At 47.4% G+C, this 20,310-nt stretch overlaps 1 protein-coding gene across 6 annotated transcripts in view; it reads left to right on the top strand.

The window, feature by feature from the left end:
* Window positions 1-20,310, top strand: part of CABIN1 (calcineurin binding protein 1) — a 149,658-nt gene that overhangs the window by 40,901 nt on the left and 88,447 nt on the right. For all 6 annotated transcript variants that reach the window (XR_011542181.1, XM_070628269.1, XM_070628267.1 and 3 more), the window contains exons 19-24: window positions 34-190; window positions 5,024-5,139; window positions 11,587-11,748; window positions 12,576-12,782; window positions 12,996-13,141; window positions 16,781-17,042. Coding sequence is in view for 5 of the 6 variants with exons in the window: in XM_070628269.1 (XP_070484370.1) it covers window positions 34-190; window positions 5,024-5,139; window positions 11,587-11,748; window positions 12,576-12,782; window positions 12,996-13,141; window positions 16,781-17,042 (1,050 nt within the window). In the remaining variant the exon portion in view is untranslated. The remainder of the gene's footprint in view (window positions 1-33; window positions 191-5,023; window positions 5,140-11,586; window positions 11,749-12,575; window positions 12,783-12,995; window positions 13,142-16,780; window positions 17,043-20,310) is intronic.

Here is a 20,310-nt window from a genome sequence, read left to right as displayed (position 1 = left end):
CTGGCCCTCCTGTGACATTCTCTATTTCCCCAGGTCATTGACTGTAGCATGGCTGTGCAGGAGGAGCCCAAAGAGCCACACGTCTCCTCGGTGCTGCCCTGGATCATCCTGCACCGGATCATCTGGCAGGAGGAGGACACCTTCCACTCCCTATGTCACCAACAACAGCTCCAGAACCCGGCAGATGAAGGTGGTGGGAAGTGGGTCCAGGTGGAGGCGGGCTTTGACCTATGTGTCCTTGCCTCTGGGCCCTGTGGCCCTACGGCCCTGTCCAGGTGCCATGAGTGGACTTGGGGCTCAGTCGACAGGATTTTTCATGGCACTTGGATGGAGGCATAAGTTTCCCCTGTATCCTCCCTCAGGGAGCTCACTGTGCAGTGGGGTCAGGAGGCAGTAGGCATTTGAAGTGTTTCACGTCTGGTGCTAGTGGCAACACAGAGGAAATGACAGTGTGGTGAGTGCTTACAAGGAGGGCCAACACTGCTCTAAGAGGCCTCATGCCTGCTAACTCCTTTAACCCCCACGACAGCCCTTGTACTTAACTTCTGTACCCCACAGCCCCTCCTGGGTGTGGGCCACTGAGGCCAGGGGTTGTGGGCAGCTGGAGGGCAGCATGGAGCAAGCGCAGGTTCTGAATCCCAACAGTCACCTCTTGGCCGTGTGACCTCGGCCAAGTCATGTAACCTCTTATCCTCTATTCCCCATGTCCAAGCTGGGAATAAAAGTACCTTACTCAGAGGGTTGTTCTGAGGACAAAATGACATAATAAAGCCATCACTTGCCGTAGCAAATCAGTGCTGGCACATGGGGCTGCTGAGTGATGAGTAGTCACTGTAAGTGGAGAAGCCGGAGAGGGCCAGCGCATGACCCCTCATGGAGATGGCACTTGAGCCAGGTCAACGCAGTGGTAGGAAATGTGGTTAATTAAGTAAATTACGTAACAACAGCAGCTAAAAGACGTTTAAGCAAAGATTGCCTATAATTCTACCAAATGGATTTTTTCCCCTTTGGTTTTTTGCAGTTTCTGTCTAAACTTGGCCGTATGCATATGCTTTTTATGTAGCTGTAATTATAATGCACATGTTTATGTATTCATTCAACTAACTTAAATTTATTGGGGATTTTTCATCAGTAATTTGAAAAATCAGACGAGTGGAGAGGAAAGGAAGTCATCCCTATTCCAGTAACCACAGAGTTAATGTGTGATTTGTTTCCTTTCATTCATTCTTTCTGCTCAGTTCATTTACTCGCCGGGTATCTATCAGCTGCTCACTGCATGTCAGGCCTCTGTGACTCTGGCCCTGACAGGTTTGTGGTGGGAGGAGACAGACAGGAACTCCAACAGCGCCAAGCCAGTGTGGCCTTCTGGGAGGAGTGCCTCATGCACTGGCATGGGGGCAGGGTTTGGGCTGAGGCCTGATGGGCGAGCAGGGGCAGAGGAGGACACTGGGAACATGCAGCAGTATGAGCAGGGACACAAGAGAGCCATGGGTTGGACGTAGGAAGGAGCCAGACTGAGAAGAGCTTTTATACCTTGTTTTATGAAGCTGTTTCCATTTTGCTCCATAGTGTTTGTCGTGCTGGTGGACCCTGCTTTGCTGAACCCTCTGGATGGCTGCGTTACTTCTCTCTTACAGGCCAAACTTTATTGAACACCTCATGCATCCCTTTTTGCTTCTGCTGAATTGATTTTTTTGGATAAATTTCTAGGATGAATATCTTTAGAGCTCTTAACAAATAGAACCTCTCTGTTTTCCAGAAGGGTTTTAGTGGTGAAAAAAAATCAGGGTTTACAACTATAAATGTTTATTATTTTTGTTATAAAAATAATCCAAAAAGGCTTCTAGAGGGTCTCTTTTCCCCCTAATTAATTATGCAAACAATATAGTTCTTTATAAAAACTGCCAGTAAGCAAACAAGGAATGGGGAATAATCAGATGCCATAAACTTTGAAAATGTAGGCCAAGGAAAGAAATTAGAGATTCTGGTGGCTGGCAGCAGGTGTGGCTCCTATCCCCTCCTCTAGCCTCAGTAGGAGAACTGAGGGAAGATGGTAAATTGACAAACTCCTGGGAAATAGTAATATCCTCTCGTTTGTAGAGTAGGCTGGTGGGGAAGGCCCTCCGTATTGCCCTCGGCTTTGGCAGAGGCAGGAAAGACTCCTGGGTCCAGCCATCTTCCAGTGACCGGACTGTGTGGATGGAGGTGGCCCAGGGATAAAGCACACTTCTGGCCAGGTGGTGAGGGGCCTGGCGGAGGACATTGTCACATATTGAGGTCTCTGGAAGCAGACTGAGGCTGTTTATTAGGGATCACTGCCTGTGAAAGGAAGCAGGAGGAAGCACAGTGAGGGCAGAGGGGGAAGTTGAACTGTGATGCAGGCCTGGCAATGCCTCGGGTAACCTGGCAGGGAGCCCTGGAGTGAGAGTTGCCCATTCAAATTGCTGCGCCATGTTAGACAGAAGTAGCCAGGCCTTTCCACTCCTATCTCACTCAGTCACTCGATGTGGGCTTCCACAGGGAGTGTGTGACCTTGGGTAAGGTGAGTCTCTGCAGCTGCAGCAGACCCTGCAGGAGCCAACAGCTGGGGGCTGTCTGCTGACTGCACTCCTCTCCCTGGGCAGCAAGTCCTACTTCAGAGGGGACCTCAGAAGAGAGAACAAAGCCTGGGTCCTCCAGCAAGAGCTATACACAGCCCTTGCCAGGCAATCTCCCTTCTACCTCTGCAGACACAGGCTACGGAAAAGTGGATTGAGAGCAATACCTGCTTTAAAATTATGGCTTTAAGGAAAGGGAAAATTCATTTTATATTATGTGGGAAAGTGCCACAGCAAATTCATTCATGATGTATTAGAGCACGTACATAGTCTGGAGGAACTGCCCTAGCTGACCATGAGCAGCGTAGAAAGGAATGACATGGCCAAGTATGCTCACATTCTGTAGCCTGCCCTACCCCGAGAGGGGACAACAGGGAAAGAAGGGAGATAGCACGTGAAAAACAGATGAACTCAGTCTGGAAGAAGACATACACCAAGGAACAGGAGCAGAGGCCCTCTAAATCTCTGCGCAAGGAGATTGTTTTTTTTTTTTTAAAGATTGGCACATGAGCTAGCAAGTGTTGCCGATCTTTTTTTTCCCCCCTTCTTCTTTTCCCCAAGGCCCCCTAGTACATAGTTGTATATTCTAGTTGTGAGTGCCTCTGATTGTGGCATGTGGGATGCCGCCTCAGCATGGCCTGATGAGCAGTGCCATGTCTGCACCTAGGATCCAAACCAGCGAAACCCTGGGCCACAGAAGTGGAGTGCACGAACTTAACCACTCGGCCCGGGGCAGCCCCAAGGAGATAATTTATTTAAAAATTTGAGCTGATAAACAGAATGAAATGAAAAGGAAAAATGCAGAACTAAAGGGAAACACTGCAAACCAAGTCTCACTGTTATAAACTAATAAAACCAAAACAGCAAGGAGTAGAGTGAATGTGACTGAAACTGAAATGAGTGGATGTAATTAAGAGCCAAAAGCATCAGAGAGAAGATGACAGATGCAGAAAACAAAGATCATGCCGTGTAAGGATAAGCAGTGCCCCTGATGGAGGGACTCCAAAAATGAGAAAGGAGAAGCAACCAACTAGTCTCCAATACAGGGAAATTTCTCCCAATTGTAATAAAACTGAATCTGCCCATTCAGTGTACAGTATATGCCAAGAAAGGCGGATACACAACAACCTATATCAAGATACATCCTGGTTAAGGATCTACTTTAAGAATAAAGATTTTTTAGGTTTCTAAACTGAAAAAGCAATTTATCCTCATGGGACGGAAAAATGAGACTCATTTCAGATTTCTTCAGTGCTGTCGCAGTAGTGTCTGTATGTCTGCACAGTTCTCAAGGAAAGAGAGTATGGCTTAAGACATCTCGCCAAGTTGTTTGTAATTGCAGTGGTAAGAGACACTTATAAACAGGCATTCCACCTCCTATGAGTGCTTCTTAAAAACACCCCTGGAGGATGAGGTCAGTAAACCAACATGAGTCAGAATGAAATTCCTGAGGAACAGAAGAGCCATGGGAAAGAACTTGTGATAAGCACCAAATCCACTTAAAACTGGAATTGAGAGACGGCAACTGGGCTAGTCATGCAGGGTGTAAATGTTATAAACCTTTAAGTGCTACAAATAATATGCACAACAGAACTGGGAAATGGGGGAAGAAGGAAGTGTTAAAAAGCTGTCACCCATCTTGTATGATAGTTGTTTGATGCTGTTGAAAGTGGAAACTAACTTAACAGACCTTAAAAAACTGGCATGGCTTGAACTTAATGATTTTATGACCTTTTTTAACCATTGCTTTTCATACCTCTTTGCCTGGGACTGACTGATAGTGAAAAGTATGAAACCAGTTTCATGAAAGAATCCTTAACTTTCTCAGGTGTGGTCCCCTCTAGAATTTTCTATTCTAATGGATTCTATCCTAATTCTCAAAAATTTTAGTACAAATTACAACCACTAATGGGTTATGACCCAGAGTTTCAAAAGCACTGGGGGATCTTTAAAGAAACTTTAATAGTTCTAGTGTTGAACAAACATTTAACTGAAATTTTATAGTTCTTTTTAAAAGCTCTGTAATATTCAAGTAGACCTAAATATAAGAATTTTTAACTCAAGAATGGTGAATGTAGTGTGGCTTCCATTGTTCTGAGTTATTTCTCTCTCCTTCACAATGTCTCATGTACGCACAGAAAGATGCTTCCAGTGATGTTCCCTGAATGTTACTGGGGCTGGCAGTTGGTGGATGAAGCATTCCTTCTTCATACTTTCCTGTATGATTTGAATTGCTTTTTGATAAGCATGTGTTACTTTAGTAAAACCAGTCAAGTCATTACTTATTTAAAAAGATAAAAAAGGAAAGAAAGAACAATCTCTGGCCATCCTGGTGAAAACAGAAAAGCCCAGAAGAGGGCCTGAGCCCCACAGCTCCCACACGTCCCTGCACTGACTCTGTGTCTGTCGGTCTGGTCTTTCCCCAGCGATGGCCGAGACGCCCATGCTCCCGTCCTCCCTCATGCTGCTCAACACAGCCCATGAATACTTGGGCAGGAGGTCCTGGTGCTGCAATTCAGATGGCGCTCTGCTGCGATTCTACGTAAGTGCTGCTGGGGCTCGCCTGGCCTTCGCTTGTGCTCTGGGGACTGGTGTTGAACCACAGGTGGATTTCAATCCACTAGTCGTTACTGAGTCTGTTACATGTCGGGCACAGGGCCAGGCCCTTGATAGTAGTTTGAGAAGTAATAATTATGTTCACTATCGCCTTCTGCTGTGTCTGTTTCCTGAGTACCACTCATCATGCCAGGCTGTAGATGCTCAGTCAATAGCTGTTGCATTCATTCAGTCAGTAAATACTGAGTGAGCACAAACAGGCTTCCTGTCACTTGCCAGCTGTGATTGACTGAGCTTCCTGGGGATAAGCAGTGTGATCCCAGTCGTCAAATCTGTCTGTTGAGTGTGAGGCCAGGCAGCACATAGATGAGTTACAGAGCATGGGAGGGGCACCCAGCTCACTCTGTCAAGTCTATTAGTAAATGTTTTAGTGACATATAGACACATCTATCTATTTACATGTTAACTCTGGCTGCTTTTGCAATACAGTGGCAGGGTTGAGTAGCTCTGATAGAGTCCATATGGTCTGCGAAGCCTAAAATATTTACTATTTGGCCCTTTAAGAAAAGATTTGCCAAGCCCTGCTCTATACGTTTTCAGTGAACATACCCGCCCTACAACTGCAGCCTCCCTCCCCAGGCCTCCTGATCTTCGTCGTCTGCCCTGTGCTTTCCCCATGGCTCTCATCACCTTCTAGCATGCCTTAGAATGTATTATGTTTATTGTGTGTCTCTTCTCCATTGAAATGTAACTTCCACGAAGGAGAGATTTTTGTTAGTTTTGTTCACTGCTGGACCTAGCACAACATATAGCACATAGTAAGTGCTAAATATGTATGGGCTGAATGAATGAACAAGACTGAGAATATGTATAGAGCTCATGTATGTGTAGGCCGTGATAGTGTGCACAGCATTTGTGCTGAGGGCCTGGAGACTTGGCCAGGAGACCTGTCTAGCTGGCTCAGGGCCTGAGCTGGTTAGTGCCCAAGGCGGGCTCCAACCCCAGCTGTCAGTGCCTAAGTGTGTGCCCCACCCATGAGCCCCGAGGGCCTCCGTGGTGCTCACCCCATGTCAGCTCTGCTCTCCAGGACCATTTTTGGAAGAATTGTGCCAGGCTGAGTCTGTAATGCTGCCCAGGAATTGGCAACTCCCTTCTGCCATCTTCCCTCTCCCAGTTAGGGCTGAGACACTGTTTATGTCCACAGGGTCCCCTCCACAAGGCAATCACCTTTATGCTGACTGGGGACAAGTTGAGAATAAGTTAGTACCTTTGCAAGCTGGTGTCAGGCGGGAGTGGCTCTGAGAGGGAAGGGCAGGCTGAAGAGACGAAGGTGGGATGGTCCCACTCCTGATTTTTCTTAGTCTGTGTCTTTTTTGGTTGAGCATGAATTCTAGCTGCCAGGATCTGCCAAGTGAATTTGAGGGAGTAGAAGTGATAGGAGTACTGCTACATTTCATTTTATAGCTCCTAATTTTCCTGCCCAGGATCCTCTGACTCCTGCAGCAACTTCATCTTTGTGTGAAGTTGACAAAGACCCTGCTTATTAACTGTGTCCTCTCTTTGCACAGTGCCTGGTCACCCCCATGCCCTCCACCTGCCACACTGTCTCCCAGGGCCTGCATGTCTGGCTCGTCCTTTCCTTCTTGCCATGCAGGTCTCAGCTGAGAAGGCACCTTCTCAAAGAGGTCTTCCCTGGCCTTATCACTCTCTGTCCCATCTACTACTGTACAGCTTGCTATTTGTTTCTGTCATGTGCGCCTCCCCCAGCAGATGGCATCCCTGAAACCAGGGACCTTTTCTGTCTTGCCGTCTAACATCTAAGGATCCCTGGTGCCCTGAGCAGTGCGTGATGTAGATTACTGCTCAGTTATGTTTCTTGAATAGATGAACTTAAAGACATTCATTCATTGATCCGGAAGTGCTTGCTGAGCACTCATCATTCTGGGTGCTGTGGGGGTTATGAAGGTGAGTACTTTATTGTTGCCTCTTCTCATTGCCCAGGCTCATGGTCTGCAGGTGAAGGAAGGATTGTGTCTTGAGAGTGCTTTGTGGTTGACATAAGGGAGACCTTTTGTGTGGATTGTTTTCTTTTCTTGGATGGATTGGAAATGTTCTCTGAGGGAGAAATCCTCTTGGATCTCATCTTTTCTTGAGTTGATGTTTCTTTTCATATATTGTGTTTGGGTTGATGAGTTCTTATCCATTCATCCACACTCAGCTCAATGGCCCCTCTCCTGTGGAGCCTTCACTAACTTCTGGACAGTCGTCTTACGCTATGTCCCATGTACCACCACCCAGATTGTGTACAAGTCAACCATCTGCTGTATTTGCTGCAAACCTGTCTCCTAATAGAAATAAGTAACGGGAAAGACAGCACGCTCATTACCCTCACTCTCTTGAAGTTGGTGTGTATCTTTTCATCCATGTTTTTCTATCTATTACGTATTGTGTATCAGTAAACAGTACATAGTCGCATGTGTTTTTAAGTTTTGTATACAAAATACCTTATTAGGGGCCTGCCCGGTGGCATAGTGGTTAAGTTTGCTTCGGTGGCCTGGGGTTTGCTAATTCAGATCCTGGGCAATCTTCCTCACCAAAAAACCTACCTTTGAAAAAAATGTCACTTAGGGGCCAGCCCAGTGACGTAGCGGTTGAGTTTGTGCTCTCCGCTTCGTGGCCAGGGGTTCGCCAGACCTACACACTGCTTATCGAGCCATGCTGTGGCAGCATCCCAAATATAAAACAGAGGAAGAGGGCACGGATGTTAGCTCAGCACCAGTCTTCCTCACCAAAAACAAAACAAAACAAAAAACCCCACAAAGTTTTAAATTTTGGTGTACTCACACAATAGGATCCTATAGAGCAATGAAAATAAATGAACCAGATTTACTTGTATCAATGTGAATGTATCTTACTGAACTGAGATGAATAAAAGCAAGCTGCATAAAAAAAGAAAATCTTACTATAACAATTTGAGATTTTTTTTTTTTTGAGGAAGATTAGCCCTGAGCTAACATCCACCACCAACCCTCCTCATAAAAAAAGAAAAAAAGAATCCACACTAGAGAAACTGTCACATGTACACATAAAACAACTTCTGGTAGATGTTAACCATGATACAGTTTATAACAAAAAGTGGATAAACAATCTTAATGCCATCATTAGGAGAATAGATAAAAAAAATTTATGGTAACAAATATTTACAGCTGAAGTGATATGATAATCTAGGATTTACTTCAAAATAACATGGGATGGATGGGGAAGGGTTAGATGGGGGAATGGCTGTGCCAATCTTCCTTTACTTTATGTGGGATGACGCCACAGCATGGCTTGATGAGCTGCACTAGGTGTGCGCCCAGGATCTGAACCTGCAAACTCAGGGCCACAGAAGCAGAGGGCGAACTTAACCACTGCACCACCCCGCCGGCCCTCTAGTGTGGATTCTTATGAAAGGAATTACTAGGTTGCAGGATTTGCACATTTTCAACTTTAAAAACTACTTTCGAATTGTTCTCCAAAATAATTTTATACTTTTCATGGCAGTATGGGAATTCCCGCATGTCTCTGTCAGCTCTAGGTACTACAGACCTAAGTGTTGATACCAATCTGAGAGGCTGAAGTGATATTTCATTGTTCTTAAGTCTTCTTTTTAATAGTTTATGATTATTAGTGAGATTGAGTATCTTTTTGTGTTTATTGGCCCTTTGGGTTTCCTCTTTGGTAATTTGCTTGTTCATATAATTTGCCTATTTTTCTGTTGTGGTGTTTTTCTTTTTCCTGTTGACTTGTAGAGTTCTTTATGTGCTCTGAATTCCAGTCTTTTGTCTGATATATATGTTTCACCAGTTTTACGTGTATGTGTGTGTGTGTGTGTATTTAGTTCTGTCTCTATGCAATTTTATGTGGCATGTCTTTTAGCTTTATATATAGTGTTTGTTTTACAAAATTTTAAATTTTAATGTCAAATTTATCAGTCCTTTCCTTTATAATTTCTGGAGGGTTTGTTGTTGTTGTTGCTTTATTTAAGAACTCCTTTCCTCACACAAGATTATAAAGATATTCTCTATATTAATCTAAAAGTTCACTTTTATTTTTCACATCTGGTCTTTATTCCACCTGGATTTTATTTTTGTTTGTAAGATAAGGTAGCGATCTGTTTTACATTCCATGTGGATGACCAGTTGGTTCCTTTTCTTGAAGAGTCTGTCCTCTGCATTGGTTTGTAAGGTCCCTCCATTCTCTGTCCTTGTGTGTGAGGGTTTGTAGTTGGGCTCTCTTCTTTCTGTTGGTTTAGTGTCTTTTCCTGTGCCAATACTGTATTGTCTTTGAGACATCTTGGTACCTGCTAGGATTAATCTGCTCACCAACTATTCGTCACATTCTCTTGGCTATTCCTGGCCCTTTCTTCTTCCAGAACATTGAAGATCAGTCTGTAAAGTTTTGTGACCACCCCGTCCCCACGGAATTTGATTGGAATAGCATTGACCTCGTGGATTAATTTGGGGGAGAGTTGCCATGTTTATGTGATTCTTTCCAGTTGTGAACATAGTATCTCTCTGTATATTTAGGTCTTATACTTTCATATCCCTTAACACAGTTTTATAATTTTTTCCTTAAAACTCTTCTGTTTATTTTGTTAGATTTATACCCAGGTATCATTTTTTTATTACTATTGTAAATATTTAAAAATTAAATTTTCTACTTTGTGTTAGCAAGCCTGTAGGGACACTTTAAAAAAAAGTTTCTCTTATGCACAGCTCCCTTGCTGTTGCTTTTATTAATTCTAGTAGATTGTAGATTTCTCTGATTTTTCTATGTAGACATTCGTTGTCCATGAATAACTGTTTTTTCCCCTCCTTTTCCATCCTTATAGCTCTTTTTTTTTCTCTTATGCTCTTGGCCAGGGGTCAGGAAAAGTTTTTCTGTAAAGAGACGGGTAGTAAGTCTTTTAGGCTTTGTAGGCCATAGGGTCCCTGTCGCGACTACTCAGCGCTCCCATTGTAGCACAAAAGCTGCCACAGACTGTATGTGAAGCAACATGGAAAAACTTATGGATGCTGAAATAAGAGTTTCATACAATTTTATTGTGTTACAAAGTAGTAGTATTCTTTTGATTTTTCTCAATCATTTAAAAATGTCAAAAATAAATAAATAAAATAAAATTGTCAGTGCCATTCTTATCTCCTGGGCTGTATAGAAACAGGCGATGGCCCGAACTGCCTCATCGGCCATCATTTGTCACCCTGGTCTAGAGCTCGCTCTCTCTCTTTTTTTTTTTGAGTAAATTTTAAACTGTTGACTCTTTCTTTGCTGATTTTCTCTTCTTAAGTCAATTATATTTTTGGAATAGTGCCCACATAAGCATAAAGTTGTTCACGGTGTTTGCTTGTGATTTAAAAAGTCCCTGTGGTACCTCTAGTTATGCCCGCTTTTGCATTGCTAAAGTTATTTATTTGTGCTTCCTCTCTCCTTTTTTAAAAAAGAGCAATCTTTACTGAGGTTTATCTAAATTAGTTTTTTCAAACTATCAGGTTTTGGTTTATTGATCTATTTTTTCTTTGCTTTCTAGTTCGTTAATTGCCACTTTAAATATTATTTCCTTTCGATTTACTTGGTGTTTTTTCTGACTTACTGAGGTGAAAGCTTATTTCAGTGTTCACATTTCTAATACATGTGTTGAAAGTTATAAGTTTTCCCCAAGTACATTTTTAGCTGCATGCCATCAGTTTTGACATTTGATATTTGCTGTCTTTATGTGATTGATTTCTAATTTTATTGAATTATGTTCACAGGATGTAGTCTGTATTATATCTTGTCTTTGGTATTTGTTGAGACTTGCTTTTTATCTGGTTGTGGTAAAATTCCCATGGATGCTTCAAAATAATGTGTATTTGCTAATAGTTGGGCATAACAGTAGCCGTTGGCTCTCACATCCGTAGACATCATGTATTGTTCACATCCTTGTGATCCTCACTACTGTTTGTCTGAGAGAGATTCCCTCAGTCCTAATGGGACTTAGCATCTTACATTATAACTATTTGTGTAATTAACTTCCCCTCCAATGGAATCTGAGCTTCTTAAAAGTGGGGACTATGTCGCACCATGCTTAGCATAAGGAGGTGCTCAGTAAATGGGGAGCAAGTGAATGGCTAAACAAATGAGTGAAGAAGTTCCTAGATGGCATACAGTATCTTCTAGCAGCTGGTAGAGACTGATTGGGTATACTAGAAGGAAGGCAGCTTGGCAGGCCCCTGAGGATGCCAATGCCAGAGGTGGGTCCGCAGCAGCTCCCGCTGTGAGTGACAGGTGCTTTCCAGGAAACAGCCCCAGCAGACATGCCTCCTCAGACTTAAAGAGCTGATAGAGTGGTGGTCTCCTTGGGGTCCCCGCTATGCCAAGCCTCTCCTCAGGTGTCTCTTCCTGCCTGCCGTAGGTGAGAGTTCTCCAGAAGGAGCTTGCTGTGTCCGCCTCTGAAGACACACACCCCTACAAGGAGGAGCTGGAGACAGCCTTGGAGCAGTGCTTCTACTGCCTGTACAGCTTTCCCAGCAAGAAGAGCAAGGCCAGGTACCTGGAGGAGCACTCGGTCCAGCAGGTGAGGACACTGCACCTGCCCCTGCCCCAAGAGTGGGGCTCGGGAAAGCATGGGCTCTGAGCAGTCCCAGAGGATGTCATGTTGGCCAGCGTTCAGCTCTGAGGTCCCAGGTTGGAGTTGCGCAGGAGGATGAGAGATGTGTCTGATCAAAGGAAAAGGGTCTTCCTTGCAAAAACCAGCTTCATAAATGTTGACTAATCATTCAAAAGTGCAGCACGGCAGTTGTCAATAGGTTTTTTTCTGATTTGGATATTACAAATAATTCGTTAGAGGTTTCTCATTTTTTTGTGGTTTTGGTTTTCAGAGCACTGTTGGGTATATTATCTCATGGCTCCTCAATACTGTCAGTTAGTTTCTGATCTTATAGATTCCATGCTCTGAATGTAAGCTGCTTTGGACAGGGCTCCTGCTGCAGCCCCTTCACAGAGTGTGGACCCCCGGGCCCAGAGCAAGCACTTGGTCAGTCTTTGTCGACCAAGTAACCAAGGGGGCAGCTAAGGCGTGGAGAGGGTCAGTAACCTGCCCAAAGTCCCCACTGCTGATTGATCCCACCCTCTGGTTCAGCCATGTGGACTCATAAAGTGCAGCCCTCAGTCTCTAACATTTGTTTTTATAAAGACCACGCTTCTACCAGTTCACTTTTCTGCGCTTCAGACACTTGAGTTTGAGGATTACAGTGGGCACACAGATTTTTTAAAGGATACAGGACTTGTTTTAGGCTAATATATTATAACCTTGTCTGCCTTGACACTGCATTTCTGTGGAAGAACTTTCCCTTTGTGCTTTACCCTGACTGCACTGTGATCTGCCTTCTGTCTTTTTTCAAGGTGGACCTTATATGGGAGGATGCCCTGTTTATGTTTGAGTATTTTAAGCCCAAGACCCTTCCTGAATTTGACAGTTACAAAACCAGCACTGTGTCTGCTGACTTGGCCAACCTCCTGAAGAGAATTGCCACCATTGTGCCCCGCACCGAGAGGCCAGCCCTGAGCCTGGACAGAGTCTCAGCCTACATTGAGGGGACCTCAGCTGAGGTAGGCACTGATGGGGAGGGTGATGGGGCTGCGTCCCATCCCCTTCTCCTCCAGCTCTGCTGCTTACGTGCCTTGGCTTCTTTCTTTGCACCAAAAGTCAGGCCATGAGAATCTGTTCCCTCCTGATGTGAATGATCCTGGGTTTGCAGCATAACTGGTCACGCCAGAGTCCCTGCCTCCACTTTCCCTTATCCTTGCCCTCTCACCTGCCAGGTACCCTGCCTCCCAGAAGGGGCTGACCCCTCCCCTCCAGTGGTGAATGAGCTGTACTACCTCCTGGCTGATTACCATTTCAAAAACAAGGAGCAGTCCAAGGCCATCAAGTTCTACATGCATGACATCTGCGTCTGCCCCAACAGGTTGGTGACTGAGTGTGGGGCCAGGCTGGCTGCAGGGAGCTCAGCACGCTCTTCCCTAGACCAGTTTGGGATTTCCCTGCCCATAGCACAGAGACCAGGGAGAAAGGAAGGAGGAGGTGATTTAGCATCTGCTGTTACTAGGAAAGGCAGGTTCTCTGTAAAAAGAAGACCAGCAGAGAAGGCTTCTTTCCAGAAAACCCCTGAGACAGGCATTGGAATCAAAGAAGGTAGGAGGTATCTATCTGGGTCCAGGCCTGCAGGGCAAGGAGGTGCTGCCTGGCTCCCTTCTGTTGGTTTTGTGCTGCCTCCTTTCCTGGGAAGTTGGCTGATATGTACCCTTGCTTCTTCCACTGCAGTGTCTTAAATTGTGGTTGTTTTCTTATTTTTTGGGTGAGGAGGAAGGGTAATGGAAACCACTCAAGGGAGAAGTTCTCTTTCCTTGTTCTGATGCAGTGTGTTGTTGGCAGTAGCGATTGTCACGAAGGTCTATGTAGGAGAGCTCATTGTACGTGAGGCTCATGCTTTCTTCCCACTCAGCCCTGGTGGCTTTTTCTTACAATGTAGTGATTGGCCTGCTCATCCTGAAGGGCCCTGCTAAGCTCAAAAAGTCTGATTTGCTTAATTGAAAGGGAATATTTTCTCATTGCTGCCACAGCCTTAGGTCATGGTCAAAACAAGGCCACCCTCTGTGGCTGACCTGCATCTGAAGGATCCAGAGTAGCCTCTATAGGCAGCCCTCCCAGAAGTAGCAGGGGTCAGCCCACAGTGGCCGCCCTTGGACTATGGGTGAGCATGGAGCCTCCTTCACTCAGGGGAAGCTGGAGAGCTCTACCTTGTCAGGACCCACCGGGCCAAGGGGAGAGGAGCTGGGATCTGAGGGGAGAAGCCAGTTTGCACAACTCTGTAGCTGTGGGAAAGGTTCTCCCAGGTCCCCTTTTGCTCAGCCTGTGGTTTCCTCCAGGCTAGAGCTGTGTGCTGGGCCCTGGCTGTCCTCCCCAGGCACACTGTGGATCAGTGCGGTGGAGCAGATCTGCGCTCAGGCTGGCTGGTGCTCAGTGCGCGAGACAGCGAGTAGCCACCTTGTCTGCACCGCTGCTCTACGTCTGAGAAGTGAGGGGGGTAACAACCGCCTGTCCATGGGAAGGTGGGAGCCTGGTGTGGCATCTCTCACCTGACAGCCCTCTGTCAACGACGTGAGGGTCATGATGGCTCAACTGGGCCTCTCTCCAACCTGCACACCCACCTGCTCAGGTAGTATCACCCCATCAGGCCTGGCTTGCTGAGAGCCCTGCTGGAGAGGCGGGGTCTCCTCTGAGCACTGGCCTCTGGGCCTCCTCCGGTCTCACCCCAACAGGCAGGTGCCGGGGGAGACTTGGGCTCAGTCTGATCTTCTGTGCTAGGTAAAGGGGAAGTTCAGATTTTGATTTTTTTTCTTTAAATCTTCTGAGCGCACTGGCTGCAGGTGAAGCCCACAGGAGATGGCTGGGTGGATAGTAGAGTGTTCTGGCTGCAGTGTTTGTTCGTGATTCCTGCAGGAAAACAGAGTTGTGAGGACACTAGTGATAGTGTTTTTCTCTACCAGTGTTCACCATTCCTTCTGCTCTTGCTGAACTGGAAGTGGGCCAACTTGGCAGGCATTTTCTGGAGTGGCATTTGGAAGGGGGAGGCTGGGAGGGGCCCAGTATGGCTCATCCCTCTGCCGTAGAAACCACTCTGAGCCCAGCCCAGACCAGGCCTGCCCTGCAGAAGTAAGAGCCCAGTGCAGGGGAGAGAGAGAAGAGAAGAGATACTTGATTTGTTTTTAAAAAGTTAATGGCAAGTTAGGTAATATTTGGCCTTACCTAGTCCAATATAGCTTTCCTTAATTTAAATTCCAGGTTAACGTTTTTGTTTGCTTTACCACAGAGGGGGAGTAAACAAGGCAACAAGATTTTTGTGTTCTACCATTTCGTATTAATTTCCTAAAGATTTTTGCAAGACTTTTAAAAGAATAAATAAAAAACAAAATAAGTAAATAAAGCCCAGTGCAGCCGCTCTGGACACGTCCTCCTTCTGAGCTCACATTGTCACCAGCCCTCAGGCCCCGCGCGTGCCTGTAGGTGAGCACTCCTCAAGTGTGGGTTTTGCACTGCTCTGCTAGGACTGGGGACTCACAGCAGGACATGGCTCTTGGTGGCACACAGAGGAGCATTTTAAGTTTTCATGACGACACATCTGTGTCCTTATCTGTGGCAGGAGATAGCGGTTTCCATTTTGGTACTCATGCAGGCACGTGGGCACGCGCCGTGATGTGGTCTCTTCCCTCAAGGCGAGGGCAAAGGGAGTTGCTGAAGGCACTCCGGGAGTTGAGAGAGGAGACTCCTCAGTGTGCAAGGAGCGCTGACCCTGGTGGAAGGGCCCTGACAGAGTTCCTGGCTGAAGGGGAGTTTGACGTCTACCCCCATGCTCCCTGCCCCAGGGTGGCCTGAGCTACGGGGAAGACTCTGTAGCCCCAGATCCGCAGGCTCCTGAGGAGGAAAGGGTACGTTCAGGACCCCCCACACAAGGGGTGAAGCCTTCAGTTGTGCTGTCCTCCTGTCATCGTCAAGCCTTCAGGTCTCTCACTGTTCCTTTGTTCTCACCTTCTCTTCTTTGGGTGCCTGGAGCAGCAAAAGCACGTGTGAGCTTCACAAGGTTCCTCTGTCCTTACCCCACCTCAGGGACTGTCCAATGGTTCAGGAAGCCAGTTAGCCAGTGTTCAGGTTAGTGTAGCAGCCGGTTAAGAATTGTTGGCACGTGGAAGGTAGCATCAGTCCACATGATTGCTGCCTTTTCTGTTCTCTGTAGTGGTGCTCAGAAAATTCCAGACTGTCTCAAGTCCCCGGAAATGGTTTTGTTCTTGGTATCTCTGTGACTCTTCATTCTCTCAGAGAGACTTCTGCATTCTCATCCTAGGTTTCTTTCAGGTGATCTCAGAATGGTAGGGTCTCAGCTATCTTGTGGTCCCCTCACTCTACATCTTGCTGCTGGGAACTAAACTGGAGACGGCAGGGTCTACTCAAGGTCCCAGAGGGAGAACAGGGTAGAAGCCGGGTGGTGGCAGTCTCAGGGGCCTCGGCTGCCCTGTACTTCTAGTCAGTGAGTGAGCTGACGGCAGGCTCTGCCAGTGTGGGGTTAGGTAAGCTGGAGTGGAGCCTCCCCGTTGTCTTGGCTGGGCCACTGCTGCGATGCCTTCTGGAACACCCCTTTTCCTTTCCATCAGAGACATTCTCTGGGTAACCTCTCAAAGCAGGGGAGCAGAGTCCAGGAGCCCATCAGTGCTGGGGAGCACAGTTTGGGCTTGGGTTGGTGATGATTCTCTGAGAGCAGTTGCTGAGTGCCTGTGAGGCACTGGCTGACTTAACATGCATGTCTTGTGGTGCCCCAGCAGCTCTTCTTGTGAGGTAGGTCATCTTAGATATATTTTGTGGGTTAGGAACCGAGGCTCAGAGACACAGTTGGTCAGGTCATGGTCATGGATTAGTGAATGGCAGAACTGGGCTCTGAGCCTGGTCTGGGAGATGGGCTCCCACGGTGATGTCTGCCTTGTCCTCCAGGCTGTCATGTCTGCACCGCTGTAAGGGGAGTGGTCTGTTTATAGTGCTTTTGTCATGACCACAGGTTTGATTCCTGGGCAGGCATGGCCCTGGCCCGGGCCAGTCGCATTCAGGACAAGCTGAACTCCAATGAGCTGAAGAGTGATGGGCCCATCTGGAAGCATGCCACACCCGTCCTGAACTGCTTCCGGCGGGCCCTGGAGATTGACAGCTCTAACCTGTCCCTGTGGATTGAGTACGGCACCATGTCCTACGCCTTGCACTCCTTCGCCTCACGCCAGCTGAAGCAGTGGAGAGCTGAACTGCCCCCTGAGCTCGTGCAGCAGGTGAGGAGGGCTGCCACGGGGGGCTGCCATCCTTCTGTGTGACTGGAGCGCTCTCGGGGTCAGCAAAGTCCTGTCCTGTCCATTCTTTGCTCTTGTCTTTACGACTTTGCTGGGAGCTCACAGGTGATTCTCCCCGGAGACTCAAGCCATGCTGTGGTCAGTAACAGTGTGGTCCCTGGTCTTTGGACACCCCGTCCAGTGTGGGTGAATTCAGGGCCAGGCTCTTGTGACCTGGCTGGTCAGCTATCAGTTTTAGGGCAGTTGAGAGGCAGGGGAGGGGCTTGACCACCAGAAGTAGCTGTTTCTTTCCTCTTCCCTCAGAGTTGCTGATTGAGTCCTTGTAAAATCCTTGACACTGTGTTGGGAATTGTGAAGTCCCTCTTGGTAGGGGCTTCCCCTGGTGTGGGATGCCGAGGTCTGTGTTCAGCAAGGTGCCCCTGACTCCTTGAGATGGAAGTGAAGGAGTCACACCAGCACACTTAGGCTGGTGTGGCAGTAGGACACCACAGCCCAGAACGGTGTCCCAGGAAAGCAGAATGCCGAAGGGATCTGTATCTTGTAGTGACATCTGCAGTCAAAACCCAAAACAAGATGATGGCCTTGTTAACACTGTCATGGGATTGCTAGGAGGACTAGATGAGAGAGACTAAGACTCATCACTGAGACTCTCAGCCACAGCCGTGCCGCCATTGTCCTCTGAAAGCCCCTCTGTCCTCGAGGGGGGCCTGTGTCATCATGCCCGGGGCCCTGCTGCCCCCTGCTACCCTACAGAGCAAGACACAGGCTCCCACACTCCTTGGCCTCGCGATGCCCCTGACCTCCTAGCGTTGTGCTAATAAGTAGGGAAGGTCCCAGCCCTGCAGAGAGGTAACAGCTCTGTGTCACTTCTGATTATGAAAGTGAGGTGTGCTTAGTGTACAAGTTCAAATGGTGATTAAGTTTGGTTGGTTTGGGGGAGTTTAATTTTCCAAGTCTTATGATAACATGATATGACCTCCTTCACCTCTGCAACGTAAATCCACGAGGTTACTTTTGTAGAAATATGCAAGGGCTACATCCCTCTGCCAGGATTCTGTGAGTCCTTTGTGCCTTTGAAGATCGTGTTGTGGTCTTTTCCTTGGCCAGTTGTCCTCCCTTCTTTGGGAAGTTGTCAATCATGTTAATTGTGCCTGGTCCTCAGGTGTAAAGGCTTTGCCTTCATCATTTTCATCAACTTCATGAAATCCCACATCTTTCACAAGATTTGCAAAAAAAAGAGTTTTACTTTGCAGTAGATTTGTATTATATTATCAGGTTAAATATGAAAATCAGTGAGAGACTGACTGAAAAACTAATGAAATCAACTGGGCAGAAATGGGCCTTCGTGAAAATGCTGGAGGGAGGTGCTGCAAACTCAAACAGTGAACATTTTTGTGCTGTGATGGCTGTCGCCTCCATGTCCTTTCCTGCTCCAACAGCTGTGAGGCCTTGGATTTTTTTTTTTTTTTTGGAGGAAGATTAGCCCTGAGCCAACTACTGCCAATCCTCCTCTTTTTGCTGAGGAGGACTGGCCTTGAGCTAACATCCATGCCCATCTTCCTCTACTCTATACATGGGACGCCTACCACAGCATGGCTTTTGCCAAGCGGTGCCACGTCCGCACCCAGGATCTGAACCAGCGAACCCCGGGCCGCCAACAAGCGGAACATGCGAACTTAACCTCTGTGCCACCGGGCCAGCCCCTGGGGCCTTGGATTTTTCAGACATGGGGTCCTGCTGGATGTCAGTGTGCTGTGGGATACACTTTGAGAAAGCCTTAAAAAGGCTGAGATCCCCTTCTCTCTCTGCATATTTTACAGTCTCTGCACATCACCTACACTTGCAAGGGCAGGCCGGAAGCACGACCCTGGGCCCCGACTCGGGCTGTTGTTTGAGGTCTCGTCCAGTGACCTCACCTTCTTCCCATGAGCTCTAGGTATCACCACCCCTGAGCCCAGAAGGGTTGTCTCAGGGTTCCAGGCTCTTGGCACCTTGGCCCCAAGGTTTTCCTACTCTTTCTTGGCCCAGGTTGTGTGAGCCCTACAGGTCAGCAAGGACGCTGGCTCCCACACCTGTCTGGGCATCAGAACCTCTTTTGGTGGGAGAGGGAAGCTTGTTAAAAGGCCTCACCAGGGGGAAAAAATGGGGGGAGGAGAGCCAGTGTGCCCCTTGTTTTAACTGTCCTCTCCTTTAAAAAATGACTCTTAAGTTATACAAGGGACACATTCTTCTTTAAAACAATTACAACAGTGAGGATAAATCCACAATCTTTTGACTGCCCCCAAACCCCAATCTGGTTAGTCCTTTCACCCCTGCCTCAGAGGGACAGAAGGACTTGTATCTTTCCAGATATCTTTTAAAAAATACTGTTTCATGCATACATGTGTACTCCTAGAAAAAACCCCATGATTAACCGTTAGTTTCTTCTAGCCTAAATGCTGCCGTACTGTATGTGGTGTTCAGCTTCCTTTTCCACTCAGCACCATGTTATTGAGCTCTGCCCATGCCCGTGCAACCCTGTGTCTCTGTGACTGACCTGTGCAGAGGCCCCTCACTTGATTCTGTTTGTGTTGCAGTGGCCCCAGGGCCAGGCAGGCCTTCCCTGCAACAAACACCAGGAACACCATTACCCTCCACTGGGGCTCAGTGGGGGGTGGGGCACCATCCTTGGTATGCTTCCCCTCACCTTCTGCCAGTGATGCCCAGTAAGGTTGAACAGAATGGAGGTTTTCCAGGAAATACATGTGATGAGAAGTTTGAGTGCCCTTTCTGCCATTAGCACTTGTGGATTTTGTTTGTAGGGCTCCTCAAGAAGAGGGAACTTGTGGCTCCCCCAGGAAGGGGCAGGGAAGGCAAGAAGTGGGTGGCAGACAAGAGGCCCATGTCGACTCCCCACACACCTCTTCTGCTTGCCTTGTTCTTCCGCTGAGTAGTTCCTGGCCTCTGCAGCTGAGCTCCATGTTGATCCGTTGGAAGCCGTTGACCTGGGTAGCTCAAGTCCTGAAACTGGGCTCCCACGCCATCTCTTGGGAGTGTCAGGGGTGGCAGGAGAGAGATGAAAATCTGCCAGGGGTGTAGCTGTCCCTGCAGGCAGGGAGGGAGGGAGGGAGGTTTCACATCATTGCCAGGGGGAAAACTGCCTCACAGGGCTGCCCTGTGCCTCCTGGGTTCTGTCCACCTCTGGGGTGGCAGTTTCCCACCCACACGTGTGTCCCGGGGACACAGCCCCTTGGTTGCTAGAGCTATGTCT

Source organism: Equus przewalskii, chromosome 7 (genome assembly GCF_037783145.1).
Source record: "Equus przewalskii isolate Varuska chromosome 7, EquPr2, whole genome shotgun sequence".
NCBI lineage: Eukaryota > Metazoa > Chordata > Mammalia > Perissodactyla > Equidae > Equus > Equus przewalskii.
This window is presented reverse-complemented; position numbering and strand designations above follow the sequence as displayed.